Source organism: Dicentrarchus labrax, unplaced genomic scaffold (genome assembly GCF_905237075.1).
Source record: "Dicentrarchus labrax unplaced genomic scaffold, dlabrax2021, whole genome shotgun sequence".
In the NCBI taxonomy this organism is placed as follows: Eukaryota; Metazoa; Chordata; class Actinopteri; family Moronidae; genus Dicentrarchus; species Dicentrarchus labrax.
Window position 1 is genome coordinate 22,336,661 of NW_026136720.1, and position 23,075 is coordinate 22,359,735.

A 23,075-nucleotide genomic window follows, 5' to 3' on the forward strand; every position below is an offset into this window, starting at 1 on the left:
AAACAGCTATACAGAAAACAATACTGTCAGTAAAATATGAATGTAAAATATCAATATACCAGAGTTCGGTTTCAATTATAATCATTTAAAAATACCAATGCAAAAACTTATAGATATAAATATGTGTAAAGATGTAACTGAAAGAAATAGAGCAATAATATTTGATATATCTGCGTTACAAGGACACACTATAAAGAACATCAAACTTTCCCTTTGCCTTTTGCACAGTTTGTCCCTAGCGAAGCGGCGTAGTGCACAGGGTGGTTTCCATGGAGACTGAAGTACCTAAAGGGACGCGAAAGAGTCCGCTTGTTTCGCATGCTAGCAAATGTTCAATTAGCTTCAACGTGCCAAACAGCCTACCGTTCAGACACACAGCAACTATGCGCATTGCGGGTAATAATAACAACGTAAGATAACCTCCTGACCACAAATGGCGGCAGCTGCGAGGAAAAGCTGTGTGCCGAAGAGTCGCTGACCTTTTAAAACCATGGCGGATTCTAATGAGCTGTATGACACCAGCATCCAGGAGCTGAGTGATGGAGTAATCTCGGATACTGATGAAACTAATGGAGAGCAGGAGAGCTCTTCTCAAGAAGAGACGGTGGGTACAGTCTCCTGCTGAATGAGATGATTATATGATCATTTGTTAACGTTAAATGGATAGGTACAGTTTACAGCAAGCTTAATGCAGCTGTTAGCTAACAGCAGCAGCTATCACCTGCTGCCAACTATTTAATGTCAGCTTGATGGGTGGCTGGATGGGTTATACTATAGCTTATATATGTTTTCTATTTGATGTTTTTATGATGTTTTTAAGTTCAAGTCTTTGTGTGCTTTGTGTTTCACCTGACTGGAGTCAAATGTACCCTGGGGGAAATCATAAGATAGTCAGAGTTGAAAGTTGCCTTCTGTACAATTTAAGTATATATTTGTGTAAACGCATGGCAAAACGCTAAAGAAAATGTATTTGGCATATATTAAAACCTTCACAATGGAGGAGATCCAGTAACATGAATTGAATTATGGCTAACCTGAGAGCATTGTAACTGACCTACCGTATATCACACAAAGCACATAGGCTACTGCTTAGTGTTTGGATGTTTAGGTATGTACAAGACTAAACATTAACATTTACCTTTTGTGATGAGACCAAACTAACATAAACCAACTTTCTGCCAATAGGATTTAGATGCCATTCCAGCATCTCTGCTCAGCTACTTTGAAACCTCAAAAAGCAGAGCAGCAGTCTGTGAGAAGCTCATCCTTGAGGAAGTTGAAGGTATTCAAACGTGCTGAATAGCAAGCACATCATGCAACACCGTGCTTCTAGAGGCACTGCTTCACTGTGGCGAGGGCTGGGAATTAGCTGTTGTGTAGAAATAAACTGCGGAATTACTAATCTTACCTGACACTTTTGAGATTTATCAGTTAACGGTAACACATTTCTACATATTTACAATAAAAAGACCTTGAAGTAAAGCCATGGCTGAGTTTGTTTCTCATGATTATGATGATATCTGTGTTTTCTTTCAATTGCATCACAGACTTCACTGCATCACATCACACTGAGGACATGATGAACTTACCTAACAAACTTGATAAGGACATGATGAAACTAAATGGGCAGGTAAATGTCTCTCAAGCAGGTCTCAAGCCCCTCACTGCATGAACCATCCGAAATACAATCCAAGTCCACAAGTTGTGGAAAACCACTCTAAATCTATGTGTTGTTTGATACAGGCCATTTGTGACACAGATAAGGAGAACAACACCAACCTTCTTCCTGCACCCACAGAGACAGAAGCACATTTCTTTCACAATGTGTCAGTGTGCCCCAACAACAAAGGTACAGTACAGGTTTAGAAAAATGAAGTGAAAATGCTTGAGAATTTTGTAAACTGAGTGGTTGAATGGTCACATGGTGCAGCCTGACTTTATTTCAGCCACACACATATTTTAGGCAACACTAAGTGAGTAACACTTATGAACTTAGTTGTGGATAAAAATTATTTTGATACTTAATAAAATCTTGCACAATATTAACTTATGTCTGAGTGACGGCACGATTTAAGTTCAAAGTGAACGAACATGGCTTGACATGTTAAAAATTGTAGTTAACTGCACGGGTGTTATTAAAATTGATGCTCTCTTTCCTCTCTCTGTTCCTTTTGCATTGCACTGTTGAGCCGTGGTGAAGGTCTAATAATGCACTCAGACTTATTTGGTGATAGAACAGTTGCCCACAAGAGGTCACTGTTGTTCTATTTTTTGTTGTAATTGATGACTGGAATATGATGAACATGTACACACCACACAACTCTACGTTTTGAACAGAGAGTAGAGGGTTACATTTGTGCAGGTCTTAAATCTTGTCAGCAGTTGAAACTGTGATGATGATAAAGCTGCACAATATGGTAAAAAATGTGATTATTTTGACAGATTTTTCCATTGTGATATATGATTCAGGATTAGTGGGAATAATCATTTTTGCATCACAGCTTGTGACACCTCTTGGGGGTCTGTACCAAACTTAAATATGTTCTTACATCTGGAGAACAAGATTTGTAGACCAGGGGATCTTTGCAGCACTACAGTACTTCATTATAATGCTGTTTGTTTTTACCTTCTTCAAGAAATTACAGCTTCTGGGATTTGGATTTTGCACTTGGACACATTGTGGTTTTAATAATGTTTAAATTAATTGTGTGGCCCTACTTATTTGGCAAAACCTTGACATAGAATATATATAAATACATAGTGTTTGAGTGGAAATGCTCTAATTTATTCAGTATTTCAATTTTGAAAGACCACAACTGCTACACCACCAGTCTAGTTTTGACAAAAGAAAAGAATGACGTATATTCCCACTGACCTGCCCAAGTGTTGCCTGAATCACTCACGGTTATATATGTACTTCTTTATGCATTATTTTTGAAGCAGTTTGTGTTCACTGCATAGTGTGCAATAGAGGGTGGCAGGGAAGGCAGATAAAAGGAGTGACAAGTGCTTTTGGTAGTTTTCCTTCTTGCTCTACTAAAATGAAAGACTCAAGTTTTTGTACTTGTCACAGATGAAACTGGAACAGACGAATATATGGATGGTGAGAGGCATTTGGCCTTTGAAGTGAGGACCCTTGAGAGCTCACTGAATGGAGAGGAGAGCAGTGAATACAAGGCAGAGCGAGAGAAACGACACCTTGAGGAGATGAAGTGGGAGGAGCAAAAGAAACAAACGGAAAAAGACTTCCAGAAGGAGCTGAGGAAGATAATGGAGGCAGAGAAGGCAAGTCGCTGTGGACTTTCTCTCCTTTACTCAACATGATTACTTGTCATAATATTTCTTGATATAGCAGATGTAGATCTTGGTATTTCAGGTGAGCAAATTGGTAATCCCTCGCTGTGAAGGCATTAGTCTCACATACGTCTTACTTAAAATAGGAAAATACAACCTGTTAATTCAAATATGTCAAATAATATATGTATTAGTTTTTTAGGGAATTAGGGAAAGAGACAGCCTAAGAAAATCACCAACTTGCTCAAGAGCTCTTGAGAAGGACACTGCCTCCCTGCCTTTTCAAGAAATACCAGGCTGTAGTGGGAGAGCGCCTCCAAAAGAACAAGTGGAGGGGAACTTTAAATAAAGACAAGATAGATAGTTTGATAGATAGTAGATAGCCAGTTAGACCTGTATGCTGTGTGAAGAAATATATTAAAGATAAAATCCAGATTTGAAAAAGTGTAAAATGTATTTCATCCCATTATCATGTTTATTCATTTTCTTTTATTATTGCTCTCTGTATCTAGCTCCATCAGAAGGAATTTGAGTTGATGGAGAAGAGAGCTCATGAAAAACTTGAACAGGAGTTTCTGCTTCAGCAGGTAGGGATATTCATCCTGCAGATGCTGGTTACTGCTTAAGCATCCTCCCTGGTTAAGTACTGGGACTTCCTAAAAAAACTAATATTCTGAATTCCTCATTATTTTAATAACTCGGAATCAGCACAGTGAGAGTATGTGGAAAAACACCGGCCCTTTTGTGGATGTTTGACCTCTCACATCAGAAGTTCTGACCTTAAATACCAGATTAAATGATACATTTAGGGGTCATTTACCTAAGGTGTTTAGGTTTTTTATTTTTTTGCAATTTATATGTGCCTTGTTTTAGGTATCTGCAATATAATGTTTCTAATGAAATGGAACAAGTTGCATTGTTGTAACTGTAGTGACTTTCTTTACCAATTAGGAACTGATCAGCAACTTACAGCGACGAGTGGAGGAAGAAAGGAGGATGAGGGAAGAGGAGCAGAAGAGAATGAAGGATGAGGAGGACAAGAGGAAACGAGAAGAGAAGAAAATTAAGATAGAGGCAGAGAGGAAAAGAATGGAGGACGAGATGAGGAAAAAAGAAGACGAGAGAAAAATGGAAGAGTTGAAACTTAAAAAAGAGAAGAGGAAAAATGAAGAAGAGAAAAAGAGGAGGATAGAGAGGGAGGAAAAGCGGAAGAGAGAAGAGGAAAGAAACAGGATGGATTTTGAAAAGAAGAAGCTGGAGGATGAGATGAGGATGATGAAGGAGAAAGAAGAGAGGGAAAACAAAGAGGAGGTGGAGAGGATAAAGAAAGAGGAGGAGGAGAAGGGGCAAAGGGAGGAGGAAAGAGAAGTGATAGAAGAGGCAAGGAAAGAGATGGAGAAAGAGGAGAGAAACATGGAGGAAGATATTAGCCTGAAAAAGGAGGAGGACAGAAAAAAGGAAGAGGATAATATGAGAATAGAGGAAGAGGGGAGAGTAATTAAAGAGAGTGAGGTGAGGAAGAAGCAGGAGGAGATGAGGAAAAAGAAAGTGGAGGAGGAGACCGATGATAGACGAAAGATGGTTCAGATGGAAGAAGAAGATAGGAAAAAGAGGGAGGTGGAGGAGAAAGAGGAGGCAAGGGAGAATGAAAGAAAAATGATGGAGGAGGTGAAGGAAGTGGTAAGAAAACAGGAGGAGGAAAAGAGAAAAATGAAAGAAGAACTAAGACCCATTGAAGAGGATGAGAAGAGGAAAACAAAAGAGAAAAAATGGAGGAGGAGGCAGAAAGAAGAGATGAGACAGAAAGACGAAGAGGAGGACAGAAAAAAGAAGGAAGAACATAATATGAGAATAGAGGAAGTGGGGAGAATAATTAAAGAGAGTGAGGTGAGGAAAAAGAAGGATGAGGAGGCCGATGATGGAAAAAAGATGGCTCAGATGGAAGAAGAGGATAGGAAAAAAAGGGAGGTGGAGGAGAAAGAGGACGCAATGGAGAAAAAAGAGGAGCGGGAAAATAGAAAAATGGAAGAAGAACTAATTGAAGAAGACAAGAGGAGGAAAAAGGAGGATGAAAGGAAAACAAAAGAGGAAGAACGGATGAGGTGGCAGGAAAAAGACACGAGGAGACAGAAAGAAGAAGAGGAGGACAAAATATCTGAAGAAATGAGGCTCAAGGAAGACAAGGAAGGGTATGAAAGGTATGATGTGGAGTGCAGGAAAATGGGACATGAGAGCAAAACAAAAGATAAAGAGAAGAAGCGGAAGGAGGAAAGGAAAAATGTGGAGGCAAAGAAGGAGCAGAATGGGGAAGAGGGGGCTGAAGTTAATCAAAAAACGGAAGATGAAATGAGACTCAAAGACAAGGAGGAGAGCAAAAAGAGAATGGTGCAGGAAAAGGAGGTGAGAGTTACAAGAGCAAATGAGCTGCAGGAGAAAACAGAACGTAACAGCACGATAGGTCAAAATGAAAACTATTATATAGATAAAGCAGGAAACTCCCTGGCCTCACTACTTGAAGACAGCCCCACACAGACTTCCTCAAGCCCTGGTTCTTTACATAATGAGTCTACAGTCTGTCCCACCAGCACTAATGCCATACCACACAACATGACGTCCATAGATAAAACTGTGGACTGCAAAAATCAAGCACCAAGGCCTTCCACTGTGAATCTTTCTTTACCCGTGTGCCTCCCCGAGCACACAGAGCAGAAGAGGCTGTCATGGATGAAGGATTGCATACCCTGGTCCAAACTCTCCCTCCAGAACAGAAGGAAGCAGAGAGGATCTGTCCGGAGTCAGAGATGGCCGAGGAGGGTTCCCGAAGCCTGCAGTCTGCCACCTCTCTGCCCAGACTCTCTGCTTCAGTCCACAGGCTGGAAATCCCTGCAGCAGGTAAATGCTCAGCTGTGATACAGACACATTGACAATACCATTTATGGCATGTGAGTCTGGGGAATTTGAAAGTGCCAATACTTTATATATTTTGTGGCAGTTCTCTCTCATCACTGAAAAAATGTGAAGTTATTCTCAGACATGGTAAGGGTTAGGGTTAGGGTAACCCTCTCCAAATCCAGGAGAAGTCCTGAGCCCTGAAGCATCTTCGCCTCTCTTTCAGGTTACCACGGTGACCCTGGAGGACTTGCCTTGCTGTAGCTTATCCACTCTCGCTCTGTGTACTCAGCTTCAGTCCCTCAGCCTCAGACGTTGCGGCCTCAAATCCCTGGAAGGCATCAACCAGTTACCACAGCTCTGCTACATCGATGTACAGGTGGAAAATCAGTTTATAATCATAGGTTTTTGTCTTAATGCCACATTAAGTAATCCAAGTTCTTTACTTACCTCTATTCTGTGTTATTGGGTAGTGCTGGTCTTGGTTATTTTCAGTTAAATATCAGTCTCACTTTTTTCTTTTCAAATTTTGCTAGTAGGTAAAAATCAATACAGGCAGATTTTGTTGTGTCCTAAGATCTTCATTTGTTTTGTTACAGGAAAACGACATCTCATATGTCGACTGTGAAAACATGACTAGTTTACGAGTGCTTCAGCTTGGCCACAACAATCTGACATCAATCCACGGTTTGACTGGTGCTGAAAATCTGGATGTTCTAGACCTCTCGCACAACTCCCTCACCCGCATCGGTGAGAGCTGGAAATTCTGAAACATTAATATTGATTTTTGAAATATTTGGTTTAAAAAAATCAAATAACAGATGACAGTTTGATGTCATTATAGTGTGTGATTGTGTCATATTTGAGATCTCCAATTGTTTGTAGTTTGAATGATTATTGTCCCTGGAATGTGTACGTAGCAGCCTTAAGATGTTTTGTGGAAGTAAACCTTGACAAGCCTGAACTCCTGCAGTACACCACTAGAGGGCAGCATCTATCTTCTTTTCAGCCCTGGACTTTATTCACTTTACTACAGTATGCACTGAAAAGTGATTTATTTGCTGAAGTCAGCTTGAGCCTTGCACTATAGTCATAAAAAGATATTGGCCAGGCAAGAGGTTAAATGCTTTGAATTGTATATTCAGCTACTGTGACATTTTGTTGTGACTCACCTCTAAAAAAAAAAAAATTCATAGGTAGGGGCTTTTGCCATGGTTTTATTTCAAATTAAGTTTTTAAACATGCGTAATGCTTTGCTATAAGCGGTAAGTTATATGCCGACTCACCTGGTGCTGTTTTCCATTCTGAATAAGTGGCTTCTCATTTCTCATCCCTAGCTGGTCTGGAGTCTGTGAGGAGACTGCAGAGGTTGTCAGTGGATCACAACCAGTTGATCAGCACCAAAGGTCTGAGGGACGTTTACACACTCCTCCACCTGAACTGCTCACACAACCATCTGGCAAGTGTGGAGGGTCTGGAGAACAGTGCTCTACTCAACACACTGGACCTGAGAGCCAACAGCTTTACTGAGGTAAAGAAAAAACGGCTACAGCTGATCACCGACGGCACTGGTTCTGAGACCTGTATAAAAAACTGATTTGGATGTTCGAGGGGGTTGAGGTTGAGGTAACTCAGCAGGTTTTATTGAATTAGGCCCACAAAATTCTGTTTTCATCTTGTAGGGATGTAAATGATTTCTATGTAGGGATTCCCCATAAAAACCTAATTTCGAGTTATATGCAGAAATCAAAAGATGGAGGATGTTTGTTTTCTGCACATAACTATATTTTTTCCTTTTTTTTCACTGAAGATGCAGAAACTAAAATATAACACAAGATTCCCTTTATTGGTTGTATAATCACAAACCCAAAACTTCATTTCTGACAGGTCATAATGACATTATTATTATTAGTCATAATGATTAAAAAACATCTGGTATGGGTGTCAGAAATTAAAAACTAAAGCTCAGAAGTGTTACAGATACATATGAACTGATTTTATTTAAATCAGCAACTCATGAGAGGAAGCCAAGTTGGAGGCTCACATTATCACCTTGAACAGATTGTCTTCACAAAAACCACAAGCTGCAGTACACATTGCACCAGGTTTCCCTGTGACCCTGCAAATGAATGTCATGGCCTCTTATGGAACATTTTCAAAGTTTACCCCAAATAAAAAAAATCTAAAATTCAAAAGAATATAAAAAATCTTTCACACAATATGATTTGACCAGCTGCCTGCAGCCCGAACTGAATAAGCAGTTTAGATTGACTGATGAAATAAACAAACATCACATTGCCAGGAATGATTGCTGTTACTGACCTTTAAAAATGATATATATGCGACATTTACTGCCACTAGAACACCAGCATCTCAGACCAAACCAATAGAGCGTTATGGCCCACCAGACTCCATTGACAAAACCAGCCATTTTACCTCACAGATAATCATAAAACACACTTCAAACTACAATACTACAACAGTAGTCAACAACAACTACAACAACTCTACATTTAAAGAGAATGTCCTACTAATTAATCACTGATTACTAATTACTACTTATCTTTCACTTTCTTTGGCAGAGTCACTCACTGGTAATTGCTTGATGAGACATAGTCAATAAAAAGAAGAGAATACATGCAAAATAAAAGTACAGACACACAAAAGTAATAAGCATGAAAATAGTACACAACTTTAGTGTTTCCTAAGGCACCCCTAGATCACAGCAGAGTTTAAATTGTGGCAGACATCGATGACTGTAAACACAGCAGGACTAAAGCAACTGACATTGATGGACGAGGTCATTTAGGCACCGCTGGATCAGCAACAAAGGCAGCAGCAGCAGCAGCAGCAGCAGCAGCATGAAGTTAGTCTAACCCCACTGTTTGACCAGTGTTAACTGACAACTTCACCCTGTTTGTCCATCAGCCACCCAGTCTGAACAACCAGGTCCTCCTCAGAGAGCTACATCTAGACGACAACAGCATCTCCTCCCTGCAAGGTCTCATTGCTTGCTGGCTTCCCCTCATGCAACATCTCTCTGTGGCCCAAAACAGGTATATTCTTCTAGTCCTAATTGATATCAGTCTTTGCTTAAGACTCGTTATATGATAGAAACACAAAAGAGAAAATAACATGCCATTCTTTTTTTGTTTTAGTAATTTGATATAAAACATTAAAACTTCTAACTACCTTTTTTTTTTAACTAACTTTTAGGCGACCTATGCAACATATGCAACCATAAAAAACAGTCACATAATTTCAGAATGTTTCTGTTTTTAACAGAGATATTAACATTAGCATAAGATGCAGTGTAGCTTTCATAAGAGTAATTTGTCTCTGTGTTTTGTAGAATCACCCAGCTGCCCTCCATGTCTGATTTTGTGTCCCTTGCGAATCTGGATGTTCGATTCAACTGTGTGTCAGGTAACAGCTTGTCTTGATTAAACAGACTATATAAATCCTATTTCCTCGTGGACAAATTCAAAACGTGTGTTGTTAAATCTTCTTTTTTTGCTGACTTAACTTTAACTAATGATTTTATATTTTGTTGATTTTAACTTTATATGACACTGCTAGATTCATATTGGCTTTAGGCATGCTGTCCAAGTACAGTATATGACTCCATATAAATAAGATGCATAAATACATCTCTAGTTGGTGTAGCTCTGCCTAACTAGATAAGATGCTGGTGAAAATGAGCAATATACTGAAAAATGGACATTGACATGGTAAAGTTTTTTTATACCTCCTTCTCAGAGCTCCAGAACGTGTGTGAGAGTCTGAAGGAATGTCAGTTCCTGCAAAAGGTCCACCTCACAGGGAATCCTGTTGAGCAGGAGAGTGGCTGGAGGTAAGGCAAGGTCTGGATGGAGGAAGTAGAGCAAATTATATGGGCTACTGTTCTGTTCTATCTAAATACATTGTTTTCTAGTCTGTATGTACCTGCTTGCAGGACAAATAAGGCAATTCTGTTGTATTAAGCAAGTTTAAATGTGCTCTCTAATATTCTGGATGAGCTGTTAACATCTGACTTTAGTACTCTCTCCTCCTCAGTACCTGCCGCACAGTTTCAAATCAAGATAGTGTAATTAGAAATTCTTTTGACAAAAGTTTCAGTTTCAGCTTCCTTTGCTCTGAATATCACTTGCCGTGTTGGATGCTCAAAGGAGCATACCAGTGAAAAGTCCGTATTTCTCTATCACAAATTTGGTCCATTGGCTGAGGTAGTCTAAACATTCCAGCAGAACACATGCCTTCCTGTTCACTTCCCAGGATTAGCACTGTGATCCGCGTCCGCTATTAGATTACTTCGACGTGCCACCGAAACCCGTGTGTACGTACATTGCACTAAGTGCTCATAATTCCCAAAATATTGATACAACAGAAAAATCAATTATCTTTTCAGTGTCAATTTGCTCATTCACTTATCGTGCCTAAATATTTTACCGATGTTAAGACAGTTCCAGTGAGTTTATATGAAAAATATGCAATGACCTCTTACATTTATCGTGTGTCTATGGGCCTGTAATGAGCAATGATGTCAGCTGTTACAGGTTTGCAAAGTTGTTTGGCTCCTCAGAGCTACTCACACCCATTTAGTAACAGCAAAATATGAAAAAGTATACTTCCCTTGCCCCCTCAAATATCCCTGAATGTTTCAGTTTTATAAAATAATTTTGTGGGTTGTTTAGCTAACTGCATTTGCACTCTTGCATTGAGGGGGTTTCATCTGTCAGTTTTTGGACTTTAAGTTTGCACCTTTAAATCATAAACATCATAACTGAGAAGGGTTGAATGTCAGTTGCATATGTCTTATATACTACTGGCAATTTGGCTCAATAACGCTGACAACTTCAACATAACATTTCACATTTTTTATTTCTGCTCTTGTTTATTGGGTCATTCTCTGTCCAAAAACCCCTAAAAACATGGCTTACTTGTGGACATTTTACCCATCTTAAGCCTTAACTGAAACATTACTTCAGTATTTCTTTGAACTTTAACTAACCTCCAATGCCAACAGTGGTATTAACCCTCTGTATTTCCACATTCGTGCCCTGGCCCTTTCATCCCGAGCCAGTGAAAACACTGGCTAAATTAAAGCACCAAAAGCCAAGCGTTAAGAATTACACTCCCTGTAGGCAGCCCCTGATCCAGGAGACGTGGAAGACGAAAACACTGGGCCTGATTAATCAGGGCCACTTTAAGAGAATGTGTTTTGGAGGAAGTCTTCACTAAATGAAATACGGACTTGTACCCCTTACGGGCTGGAGAAGGAGGATGAAGGAATGTGTGCAAAGAACAGCGTTTGCTTCAGACAATAGGATGACATTTAAATCAGTTTAGGAATGGTGAGGGTTGAAGTCCAAGTATAGTCAAGTAGATATAGTTGTAAAGAGATTCATAGCGTCTAAATTGTGAGACTCCTACCTTCTGAAAAATGACGAGTTTCATTTATTTGGTTAAATTGAACCAGTCGGGACAAATGCACAGTTTACTCACACGGTACAGAGAAAGACATTTTTCTGAAACCAGCAAACTCAGTTCCCCCCATTCTTTAATGAGAATCATTCATTGTAAATAACCACAACTGATGGCATCTAATTATTCTGTACATAAGTCTACTCTGCGCTCTCCCAAGTGTGTCTAAGTACCGTCCACTCCTGAACTGAATTACATTCCCCACCTCAATGAGCTCATGTAACGATCAAAAGGTTGTATTTGGGTTTGGAGCTTCATTTAAAGACAGCCAGCCAGACAACATGCCCGAAGGGGTGGAATCTAATCCCGATCTGTGTCGGAGAGACCAAGTGGGCCACATCAAAACCGTATCCCCTCTGACAGTGCACAGATCCAGTCCTTTGCAGCCATTTCTTTGTCTCAGGGTGGCAGTAGGGTTGGAAAACTCTTTATTCTATCCACCATATTTTCTAACATAGGAACCATTTTTATGGGTTTAAATCCTCTACAAGGGCCTGAAGAAAAGGGTTCACAATTCATACCTGAATCAGAATAGGGCACTTGAAGCACTAAGATTACCCCACCATGAGCTTTGTTTGTTTCTTTATTTTTTTCACTGGATTTAATACTTTGCTCTGTGCTTCATACTTACTAGTTGAGGGAACAATTGATTATTACAGTAAAAGAAGGAGCCATGTTTTAAATAAACCAGCAAGATACCCTTATAAATCTATTATAGCCATGAATTGGTAAAACATCTTGAGATACATGTGTACTATAAAAAGATACAGTGTGAAATAAGAAATATTCACAAAAACCTTATGAGCTGGTGAAATTAAAGGTTCGCCTTCTACACATTTTATCCTCCTGTGGTGACGTGGTGGACAAGATTTAAGAGCATATGGTGCTCTGGGAATCAATTTTGAAAAACCCAGTTGTTCGAAATGTTTTAAAAAATCGACTTTGTAGCCTGAAGGCTTGTATTTTTACAGATTTTATTGTTGCTGTTCCCTAGTGTCCTGTAGAGTTTCCAGCTCCACATTTTCCCACTGAACACAGACCACATTTGGCCTCCACTGGTGGACGCTCCGAGTCTGTTTCTCTGGCAGATAGTTGGGATTCCTCTGCTTGTACATCCTTAGCCTCAGGCAGTGGTTACCTCTACCCCAGACTCACTGCCATTGAGAGCTTCCTTCCAGTTTGAAGGCTGATACTATTACTAAAGTTTTTATCCAAAGTGCCTGTGTGACTGCACTTTTAGACAGCAATATAAAAATAACAATTACATTAACTGTCTCAAATTTTTTTCAGATTGTATTTTCCAGAAGACAGATCATTTATACAAGTGGATAAAGTACATCAAGTTCACTAAATCACTGTAAATAGATTAGATTGGTTATTCTAGAGGACAAAATGTACAGTGTACTCAGTTGTACAGCTGTAAATATGGGTTTACAGTTATACCCCTTGGTGAAAGCTTCATGCCTTATTCCTTAGCCCTGGCAGAAGCCCTCTCTCTAACTTGAGTCTCATTTTGAACATGGTTCCTTTCATCTGAAATTTTGGCCTCTTTTTTGAGTTGCTCTCAAAGGCCTTGATCGTCTTTGAATATACTGATGTTTATTAAAAAAGGTAGGACTCACCAAGTTGTTTGTATTCATTAAGTGCTGAAGAAGGATGCACTTGAATGCAGTACTATTGTGTAGAACAATAGCAGCAGAAAGAAGAGCAGAACAAAGATTAAAATGTGACAGTGTTAGCTGAAAAGTGTTAGTAGATTATTTAAATATATTGGTAAGCTTTATTTCTTTTTATGGCTAAATTTTCAGATAAATTCAGTGTTATTACTATGCATTTTATTTTTTTTATATATATATATGCAAAACATAATTCTTGGCATTTTTTGTCAATATTACATAACCAAAAAATGAAGGCCATGAAGATGACATTTCATCTAGTTTGCTCTCCTTTTCAGATCCACTCTACAGAAATCAGTGCCTGGCCTAAGGGGCATCGATGACCAGGAGATAGACTCTTTTCTATCGCCCCCTGCTGTTCAACAGGTCAGCTTGGCCTCAGGCAGCTTCCTAACATTCTGCCAGGATCAGCTTCAGCAGACTCATGATTTACAGCAAAAGCACAACAGGGAGCTCAGGTAAGAGACTGCTTGTGCAGGTGTACTGTCAGTGTGCTATGTGTCTAGTGTGGATGAGTGCAGGTGGTACCAGTGGTCAGAGAAAGTGGTTGGATAGACGTCTGACCCCAATATTGACTGTTGATCCTTTTTGGAGATATCATGGACCCATTAAGGAAAACAAATCTGTGATCAGAGATGCTTATTGTTAACTCAGATAACATTTGCTCGTAATACTGACACCAGGGATCAACTACATGTATTTCTCCACTTAGATAGGTAACACACTTGAAATTTCAAGAGGACTGATTTCTGAAGAAGCTTGGAAGCAGTTCATAGGAAGGAAGGAGGGGATTTGTTCATTGTTCATTTTCAGATTTGGCTTCGAGGTGTCCTCATGGAAAAAGAGGTTAATGAATGCACCATGTGGTGTAGTTCGAAAGTCATAGATAGCATGCTCACTCTCCATTTTATCTAACACACAGATGAAAATGATAGTGAAAAAAAAAAAAAAATCATTAATTATTAATTCCACACCAGATTGCCTAAAAATACATCTGTATGCGAGGAAGTGCCAGACATTCTCAAGAAAAATAAGTTTGGCCAGTAAGTTCTGCATGTTTGATAGCTCTCGTAAGAAAAAAAGAGAAAGAAAAAGTAGTGAAACATACAGGCAAGAGGTGAAACCCTAAATGGATTATAACACACTCAAAAAGAAAAAGAATGGCACCCCAAAGTCAAATTGAACAGGATAAGACAATATAAATGACTGCAAACTTATTTTCCAGAGGTCATATTACCATCTATCTGCTGATCAGCCTGTCAGACATGAACCAGTCAGGAATGTTAACTATCCTGTTATTATGTCTGATATATAGGAACGTAGTGATCCTAAAGACAACGTCTAGCTATTTTCACAAGTCCTTCGATGTCACTAGCCCTCTACACACATTGATGCTCCTATGCAAGATGGACCACCAACACTTAAAACACTGGTCAACTTTCTGCTTATCTTTATGACCCTTCCAAATTACACAGAACAAAAGATGAAACGTGGCTGTAGCTACCCGTATGGGTCACACCGAGGACTCCTATGGCTTGGGGTGTAGCGTGGTGCTCCCTTTGCTTCACCCCTCACCGTGTGCCCTCTACCCCTCTGGCCTCTGGACAATGAGCCATTCTAAGGGTTTTGCAAGGACCAACACGGCCATTTAACCCCTGGCCTGACCTTGTGTCTGAGTGGGGTTTAGAAGAGGTGAGGAGAGTGCCACACGTCAGTCCACTGGTGACTGTAAGGTGGGAAACCATGGGGTTTATCAGGGGTATGGTTTCACAACATTTCTCTACAGGGTGTAGGGTGGAGGCTGAATCCTGTTTCTTACAAAATGCCTCTGTTTTATACTTGTAATTTACTTTTTATGACTTATACAAAACAGCAAAGACATCTTTCTCTTAATACAAAGAAAAAGAAAGGTTGGAACCACAGCACTTAAAACTACTGTATTTCTGTATCCTAGAGTGATCTTGTATGATAGAGAGCTACGAAAAAGTGAAACTTTTTCCTCTCCTGGCTATAATTTATATTCTCTTTGCATACATCCCCTGCTAAGCGAACAGTACAATAGCCTCTTAGAAACAAGCTGGAGGGTCAGTGCAGTAGAATAGAATGGATATTTAATGTTCTTTTCAGGCAATTGGCTTTGCAGTCAATATTCAACAAGACAATGTTATACATTTATACAATACATCACAGATTCTGCATATTGCCCTGGTTTAGAGACACAAGAATAATTCTGTTTAGCCAAAACATTTGCCATTTCATGGATGTTAGTCAGTAAAAAGTGTTTTTTTACAGTATCTTTGACACACAACAAACATTCCTCTCTGGCATGAATGTCAGATGTGACCCACCCCGACCTCTTCATCCTTACTTTCCACCTCACTACATGAAGGGCACCCTACTTCCTGCACTGGCACTGAACCTTGACCCTGCATGTAGTTTGTGCACGGCAAATCATTCATTAGAAGTTTACTGGAAAATAGTGACAACAGTATTGCCCATAAGGTTGTTGAAATTGTTCCTACTGTTCAAGTCATCTCCTCCTAACACAGTTACAATGTAAGAGATGGGGATGATCAAAAGTCACAATCCTTCTTCTTTTAAGCTACAATGTTGCATATTTTTGCTTTTATAACCTAAACTTTACTTTTTACTTTTTATTTATCTTGGTAAGCTGGCATCTATCTTGCAGTGGAGGTAAACTGCATCTGTAGCCACTGAACCAGATCAGATCGGCAGTTAGAAAACCACTAAATTCAGTATACTTTGCTACAGGCTTTGTCTTTACCATAGCTGTGTTTCAATTTCTTACCTTTCTCCAGCAGACTCCAGACTTTTTCATCCTGAAATATAATACAGAAGAAGAAAACACAAGTACCCAGTGGGGGTTTTGGTATCAGAGTTACAGACGATGATGCAGGGTAGTAATACTTAAGATGTGTCTTGTATTTATTATTTCCCTGTCAAAAACATGTTGTATTGCAGCTTTAACAATGTAAAAAAATTTTGTTCATTCCTGCTCTCTTATATCATTGGTATACATGTTGATGGTGACCCTGGAGTGAACCAGCAGGTACGGGGGGCTGAGGTCAGTGGGGTCACAATCCTTTTGGACCTCCCGACTCCTCTCTCTCTTGTCCCACTGAGAACTAAGAGCTACGTCTTTGTAGAGAAGAAGCTGTACTACCTAAGGCTACTGGCCCTCTAGACTGGCTGGTTACTGAAGTGTCTCTGCCCCCTCAGGGCTGAGGACAGAGGAGAGCAGAACCAAGCATTGCTAATAGATTCATTAAGTTTCCATTGAGGTGGCTTTGTAGTCGGTTTATCCCCTCAATGAAAGAGACATTATGTGGTATTAGGGCACACAGAGCAACTCTCTCTCTCTCTCTCTCTCTCTCTCTCTCTCTCTCTCACTCACACACACACACACACACACACACACACACACACACACACACACACACACACACACACACACACACACCTCAGATGTACTGGTCAAGAATAAGAACTAAATGTCAGCTAAATCTGATGTTCCATTTATTCACTACTTGGTTTTTCTGAGTTGCAACAGAATGGACTGAATTTCTCAAGAAATTACGCGTGCTGAATTAAGCTTCTATAATACTATTTCATAACAGTACTGTATGTTATAAACTAAATTACTCTGAACCCCATATGAATTATAGACCTAAAATAAAACTACCATGCACCTCCATCCAAACAATGGCTCTAGCCTTTTGTGGCCACTGTAGTTTCTCCTACACACTTGGAATGGTGGCACTAAATCCTACTCACTGTTCCTTTAAACTGGAAAACTGTATACTATACTACCTAGTTACATTACTTATAAGTTTAATACACTGTCACTAAACTTAGAACATCTGTGCTGCCATTTAGTTGTCAGCTTTCCTGACTAAATAGGAGGGTGCATCCACTACCCATGAATCAATGCATAGGTCCACATTATGAGTTTCTTATTATGTAGACTCTTCACTCACTTACTGTACATGCAGCTATTGTAAAAAGAATCAGTCAATACTTAAAACAGTGTGTTTTTGTGTGTGTATGTTCACAGCGATGCCTCATCTTCTCTGGATGCTGTAAAGACCTCCTGCCGATACTTCACTGAGGCTCTGCAGCTGGCTATGGACCAGAGATTTGACCATGAATATGGTGACACCACTGTGGCTGACAAACACAGGGCCGCAGGCCGAACAATAGCTGAGGAAACACTTGACATTGACAGCACCAATGTTGAGAAGCATGCTGAGCGGCCAGAAATGGAGTCCACTGGAAAAGTTCCACCTATTATTCCAAAAAGGGGCAATATCAGATGCAGCTCCTGGACTTTCGATAAGAAGTCAGCTGCAGAGAGTCGGCATGACACATTTGACAATGTTACAGCAGGTCCAAAGACGGGGCCAACAGTTAGCAAAGCGAACTCTGGCAGTGTTCACTCCTTGGCAACAAAGGGAAGAACAATTTCTGCCAATTCTGAAATGGCACCTGTGTCCAAGCATCAAAACCTGGACCTACAAAAGTAATTCATCAAATGTTCTGAGTCAATAGCATCCACTTGTGCGCATCTATTCCATCCAACACTACACTGCTGACAACAAATCATTGAGATCAGCTGATGTAGTGTTTGTAATGAAAGGCTCCAAATTCTTTCATGGTACACAAGTGGACACTGCTGGCTGAAAGCAAACACCCTCTTTTTTTATGTAATTCTTTTTATAGCAGCTCAGCATTTTATGAGTTTCTGTTGCAGAGCATTTGTCATCATTGGAGCCTCCTTTGTATGATTTACAGCAGAAAATGTTTAACATCTTACTCATTTTAACACGCAGCTTCATCATTAACACTGCACTATCTTTGGGAGGACAATCGATCTTTCATATGAAGGGTGGCTCTGGACAGGCTTAAACTCTCCAGAGTCCCGCTTTCCAGATGTCTGCTCAGAAATAAATTCATGTTTTGAAAGACGAAGGTGATATGACATCATGTATATCCCTCACATCCCTCACTTTGTGTGTGTTTGTCTGTGTGTTTGTCCTTCCTGGAGCAGCACAGCAGCAGTCGTGATTCAGCAGCTGTGGAGGAAATACAGACAGAAATGTGGGAACATCAGCAGCCCTTCCACAGCTGAGAAGGGGGGAGGAAGAGGAGAAGATGGAAGAAAGCCAGAATCAGGACCTTCGTATATTAACAGGAGTGTTGTTGGCCAAGATTATGCAGCAACTGTTATCCAGGTAAAACTGTTGGAATTTTGGACATTGTGATAATTTTGTTTGACTTAGTTTAGAGGAAGTCCAATGAGTGGAGTCATGCTATACTTAAGGGGCAGACATTTTCAAACTGTGTGTTGCCCATGTTACATAGAAAACCTACCCCTGCAGCTCACATGGATGTTTTCTGTCATTTTCCCATGTTTGCATCATCCTCCACTAAACCACTTTCCCTCTGAAGCTATTTTAAAAGGACACTGGTGGTGGAGCAGGAAATTATCAACTCCCTCATGTGTAGTACAGCTGCTGCGCCAGAAAGCAAGTACAAGAGACAGCCTACTACTTTCTGTATCTGTACACTATGTGTAAAGTACATCTACCGTTAGTTTGACTGGTTTTAGAGGGTTTCAGAGACATTTAGAGCATTTTCCCTCCCTCCGCACTGCAGTAACAGGTCCTGCCAGCCTTTTGTCATGAACTTGTACAGCACTGGAGACAATGGTCTGGTTAAGTGTGACTGCATAACTGATATATCTGACATGAATTTAATCAATCAACCTATTTGATTTTTATGATTATACGTTAGTAGTGCACTCAATCCATCCATTTAATCACTATGTCCTTTGATGCACAGAATATCTAAGGACATCTGAATTAGAGCAGCAATGAGTGTTGTCGGAATAATTTGTCAGTTATGTTTTTTAATTTATTGAAAAAAAATAGCCATCACAATTTCCCATAGTTTAAGATGGTGTCTTCAGATGTCTTGTTTGCCAAAGAGTCTAAAACTCAAAGATACTCAATTAACAATGATGTGTAACAGAGAAGAGCAGCAAATACTCACTTTTAAGAAGCTGAAATAAACAAATGTTTGTCATTTTTGCTTCATAAATGACTTAAGCGATCAGTTATTATTTTTGTCATTCGACTCATCAATAGTTCAGTACCAGTCTGCATAAAATCTGTCAATGTGCCTGCTAGTTTTAAAACCTTCAGTATTTAGCAGCCTAGTTTAACATAGACAAAATACTACTTATTAACCTTTCGATGTGTAATTAAGGACCATACTGATACAACTAGAATTTTCCAATATTGTGTCTGAAGGCTGGAGGCACGTTTCACTTATGAACACCCATCTTTAGACACCATATATTCTGTGGAGGCTTATTGAGCTCACTCTCTGCATATAGGTGTAAGCTGCTGTTCTGAAAAACATGCTACTCAACACTTCTCCCAAATCCCTTCTCAACACAAAAAGTGTTTGACGAGTCCTTCAGGGCTCTCTTAGGTAGGAGGTGGGGGTGACGTTGTAGTAGGGATAGTGAGTGTGCGTGTTGGGGTGGGCTGGGGGTGGGGAGGGGTAGTACAGAGTGATTAATCAGATTCCAAAGAAGTGCGGTAGTAAGAGTTCTAGGATTCCTGCTTGGCTCAGTGTAAAGTGAAATGTGCCCCCCCCCCCAAAGCCCATTGGGAATTGGAGGATTTAGAGGCACACTTGAGCTCCATTTGTCTCGGAGCAGCCCGGAGTCACGCAGAGTTCAGACAGCAGAACACTCCGCAATTAAAAGAGAGGTTAACATGTTTTATCTCCCTAATGGGATAACACACAATATTTACGTTTGCCTTGTGATTCATGGAGGGTTTTCTACTGTACCATTTCTTCTTTGGGTACCCCTAGGCGTTTTGGAGGGGGTTCACTCTGAGGAGGAGGCTAGCATCTGCTCTGGCTGCTGTCAGTGTCGGGGACACTAGAGAGGACGACACCTTTGAAGAGGTGGACCTGGATGAATTTGTCTTTGATGAGGTAAGCACACAGGTTTGTGTGTTTATTGTTTCATGGTTCAGTAATTCCCCACCCCCTTGCCCCATCAGACATATAAACGAGAATACAAAAATGTTGACATATACTTTCCACAAATATACTCTAATACTATAATGTTATTGGTCATACGTATATGATATGATATGTTTGGTTTTGAAGACACTTTTCTTTGTTGTTCCCCACCTATCGCTGTCCAGAAGTATATATCAAAAAGTCTTTTTATTTTCACAAAGGCAGCTCTGGAGAAACATTGGGCACTACCGCTTTCTGAGGACTCACCTCCCAGACGTTACCCTGTGTCAGAGCAGCCACCGTCTCTCAAGGTAAGGCAACTGTCCCAGGACATTCTGTAATATTCTTCAAACCTGGTGGGCTGGTATGATAGTGAAGTGGGCAGAGAATTTGAATATTAATTACCAGCCCCTGTGTGGTGTCAGTGGAAGAGTTATTTTCTTGCCCTGTCCCTTTCTCATCTTGGTTATCGCCCCCTCCAGGATTAGTCTCACTCTCCCTGATTGATCTTTGAATTTATTCTCTTGAAAAACAAGATTATTTCCTGGAGGGCTGAAGGGGGCTCTGCACCAGCAGATGTCATTTTTCACGCTGGCCGTCTGTCGTCCTGTTTTTTTTCCTTCATTTACCTCTCGTTGGATCTTTTCTTTGGAGCGTGCTCAGCGCTGTACATCATGGTAGCCGGTTTAGGCCAGCTGATGTGGTGCAGCTGCTGTCGTGGCCGCCCTCAATGTGTTGACACTGAGGTACACATCAAAGGCGGGGATGAACAATTTAGCGCTTCCACAAAGAGAAAATGGGATCTTGAGAGTAATTAAGCTGTTAGTTTGACTTACAGAGCATTCCTTGAGTGTGAAAACTCGCTCTGGTTAAAAGTGTCAGCCAAATACCTCAAAAGAAAACATGCAGTTGAGTTAAATGTGACTGGACATTTCTGTATACATTATATTTCATTTTCCCAAGGTATAATGATGACTGTATGTTGTCTAGACAGAGATTAAACTCTATTTTTCCATTTAGAGATCCAGCATTACCACCTTCTGAACACACTTTAAATGAGGATTCAGTTTTTTTCTCAGGCAGATATAAAGCATCCCAAGATAAATGGCTTCTCTGCTGTATATACTTTTGTCTAAAAAGCAAGCTATAAAAAGATGTACTCAAATAAAGTGATAAGAGCTGCAAATCACACTGTTTAATGTATTTATTTCAGCCTCCTGGGGCCTATTCTGAATCCCAGTACATACTCCCACCACCGCTTGTATGGAGGTCAAAGCATGCCTGGGTGGCTGGAGATCAGGTGGACTCTGCTGGGCAGAGAGTTTCCCCAGTGAGTTCCAGCAGGTACGACAACCCACAGTAACACTATTAGTGACTAAAGCTGTAAACATAAACCACTTAATATATGTTTCACACTATTAACATAAACATTTTACTACATGTATTGTAAACAGTGTATATTGGTGTGTTTTTTTTGTTGACATTATAATAATGCCATGTGAGCTATAGTCAGCTCGTAGTAGAAACCTCAGCATGCTTTAACGGAAGCATTTGCTGGATCCTCAAACAAGAGGCTGCATCCAACAGGAACTTTCCAAGGCCGACACTCTGACAAACATTTCATGCAGTGGTTTGCTAGTTATCAAGCTTATGTTGAAGGTACAGTTTGTAAAATCAAAGAACATTGTAGAATCAATCATGATACAATAATCCTGAATTCGGATATAAACTGACAGTCTGGCAAGGTTTTGAAATAAGAATCATGAGGACCCATGTTTTAATTATGTCCCAATTCAACATATTTGTGTCATGGGTGAATCAGCTTTGTCCACATTTTAGTCGTAGGTGATGTAGTCTTTAGGCACTCAGAACCGAAGTGTGAAAAGCAGATCTGCTCAGCAGTCAACAGTTGAAGGCTGTTGTTGGTCTGGAAACAATAGGATACAAAAAAAAAGTTTTTGTCCAGATCTCTTCAAATCCGACCCTCGTATTGTCAAAATCCTGCTAATACTACTGCTGTTGTGACAGTGTTATATGCCGTACATATGATGGTGTATTAATATGTGAGGTAAAATAATAAAATGTGAATGTATACTTTTGTGCATCTCATGTTTTGGGGACAATCTATTTGTGATTTCAGAAGCAGATCTCCTGCCTCTGCCTCAGTGGTCAGTGGTCTCACCAAACGATCAGAAATGATTCTGGAAGAATGGTAAATGGTTGTGTTATCATACTTCATGATGAGGTTCTGATTGTTTCCATCCCTGTTGGAGTGTGTGTTTTGTTATGTTGTGGGGTTTTGTGTGAGACACTTTTCTCCTTGTTGTCTCTAGGGGCTTCACTCAAAGCCACACAGCTCTTCTAATGCTCAAGAGAGCCCAGAAGATGAAGTCAAAGAAGCAACAGCAGAAGGAATGTCGGAGTAAGTGTGGAATTGTATCGTTAAAAATAAACATTGGAGCTTTTGTATTAATTGTATGTGCCTGTTTTGCTGGTATGTGTAACATTTAATGTTGAACAAGGTAATTATAATACCATAATTGTTAGCAAAATGCATCAATATGAAGATTCTGAAGGCAGATATGGTAAGAAGCTCTCATGATTTCCTTCTTGAATATCCCTCACAGCACAGAAAGAACAGGACATAAATCCATTTTCTAAAAGGGAAAA

The 23,075-nt window shown here is 40.0% G+C and overlaps 1 protein-coding gene across 2 annotated transcripts in view; it reads left to right on the forward strand.

Moving 5' to 3' along the window:
* The first annotated feature begins 257 nt into the window (after positions 1-257).
* The window catches only part of lrriq1 (leucine-rich repeats and IQ motif containing 1), a 37,113-nt gene continuing 14,295 nt past the window's right edge, over positions 258-23,075 (forward strand). For both annotated transcript variants that reach the window (XM_051382321.1, XM_051382323.1), the window contains exons 1-21: positions 258-604; positions 1,186-1,282; positions 1,548-1,630; positions 1,744-1,849; positions 3,074-3,285; positions 3,807-3,881; positions 4,246-6,186; positions 6,410-6,562; positions 6,783-6,933; positions 7,521-7,714; positions 9,112-9,239; positions 9,536-9,609; positions 9,943-10,036; positions 13,622-13,801; positions 17,419-17,883; positions 18,412-18,595; positions 20,250-20,375; positions 20,627-20,716; positions 21,619-21,749; positions 22,546-22,617; positions 22,739-22,827. In XM_051382321.1, the coding sequence (XP_051238281.1) occupies positions 491-604; positions 1,186-1,282; positions 1,548-1,630; positions 1,744-1,849; positions 3,074-3,285; positions 3,807-3,881; positions 4,246-6,186; positions 6,410-6,562; positions 6,783-6,933; positions 7,521-7,714; positions 9,112-9,239; positions 9,536-9,609; positions 9,943-10,036; positions 13,622-13,801; positions 17,419-17,883; positions 18,412-18,595; positions 20,250-20,375; positions 20,627-20,716; positions 21,619-21,749; positions 22,546-22,617; positions 22,739-22,827 (4,759 nt within the window). In that variant the 5' untranslated portion in view covers positions 258-490. The remainder of the gene's footprint in view (positions 605-1,185; positions 1,283-1,547; positions 1,631-1,743; positions 1,850-3,073; positions 3,286-3,806; positions 3,882-4,245; positions 6,187-6,409; positions 6,563-6,782; positions 6,934-7,520; positions 7,715-9,111; positions 9,240-9,535; positions 9,610-9,942; positions 10,037-13,621; positions 13,802-17,418; positions 17,884-18,411; positions 18,596-20,249; positions 20,376-20,626; positions 20,717-21,618; positions 21,750-22,545; positions 22,618-22,738; positions 22,828-23,075) is intronic.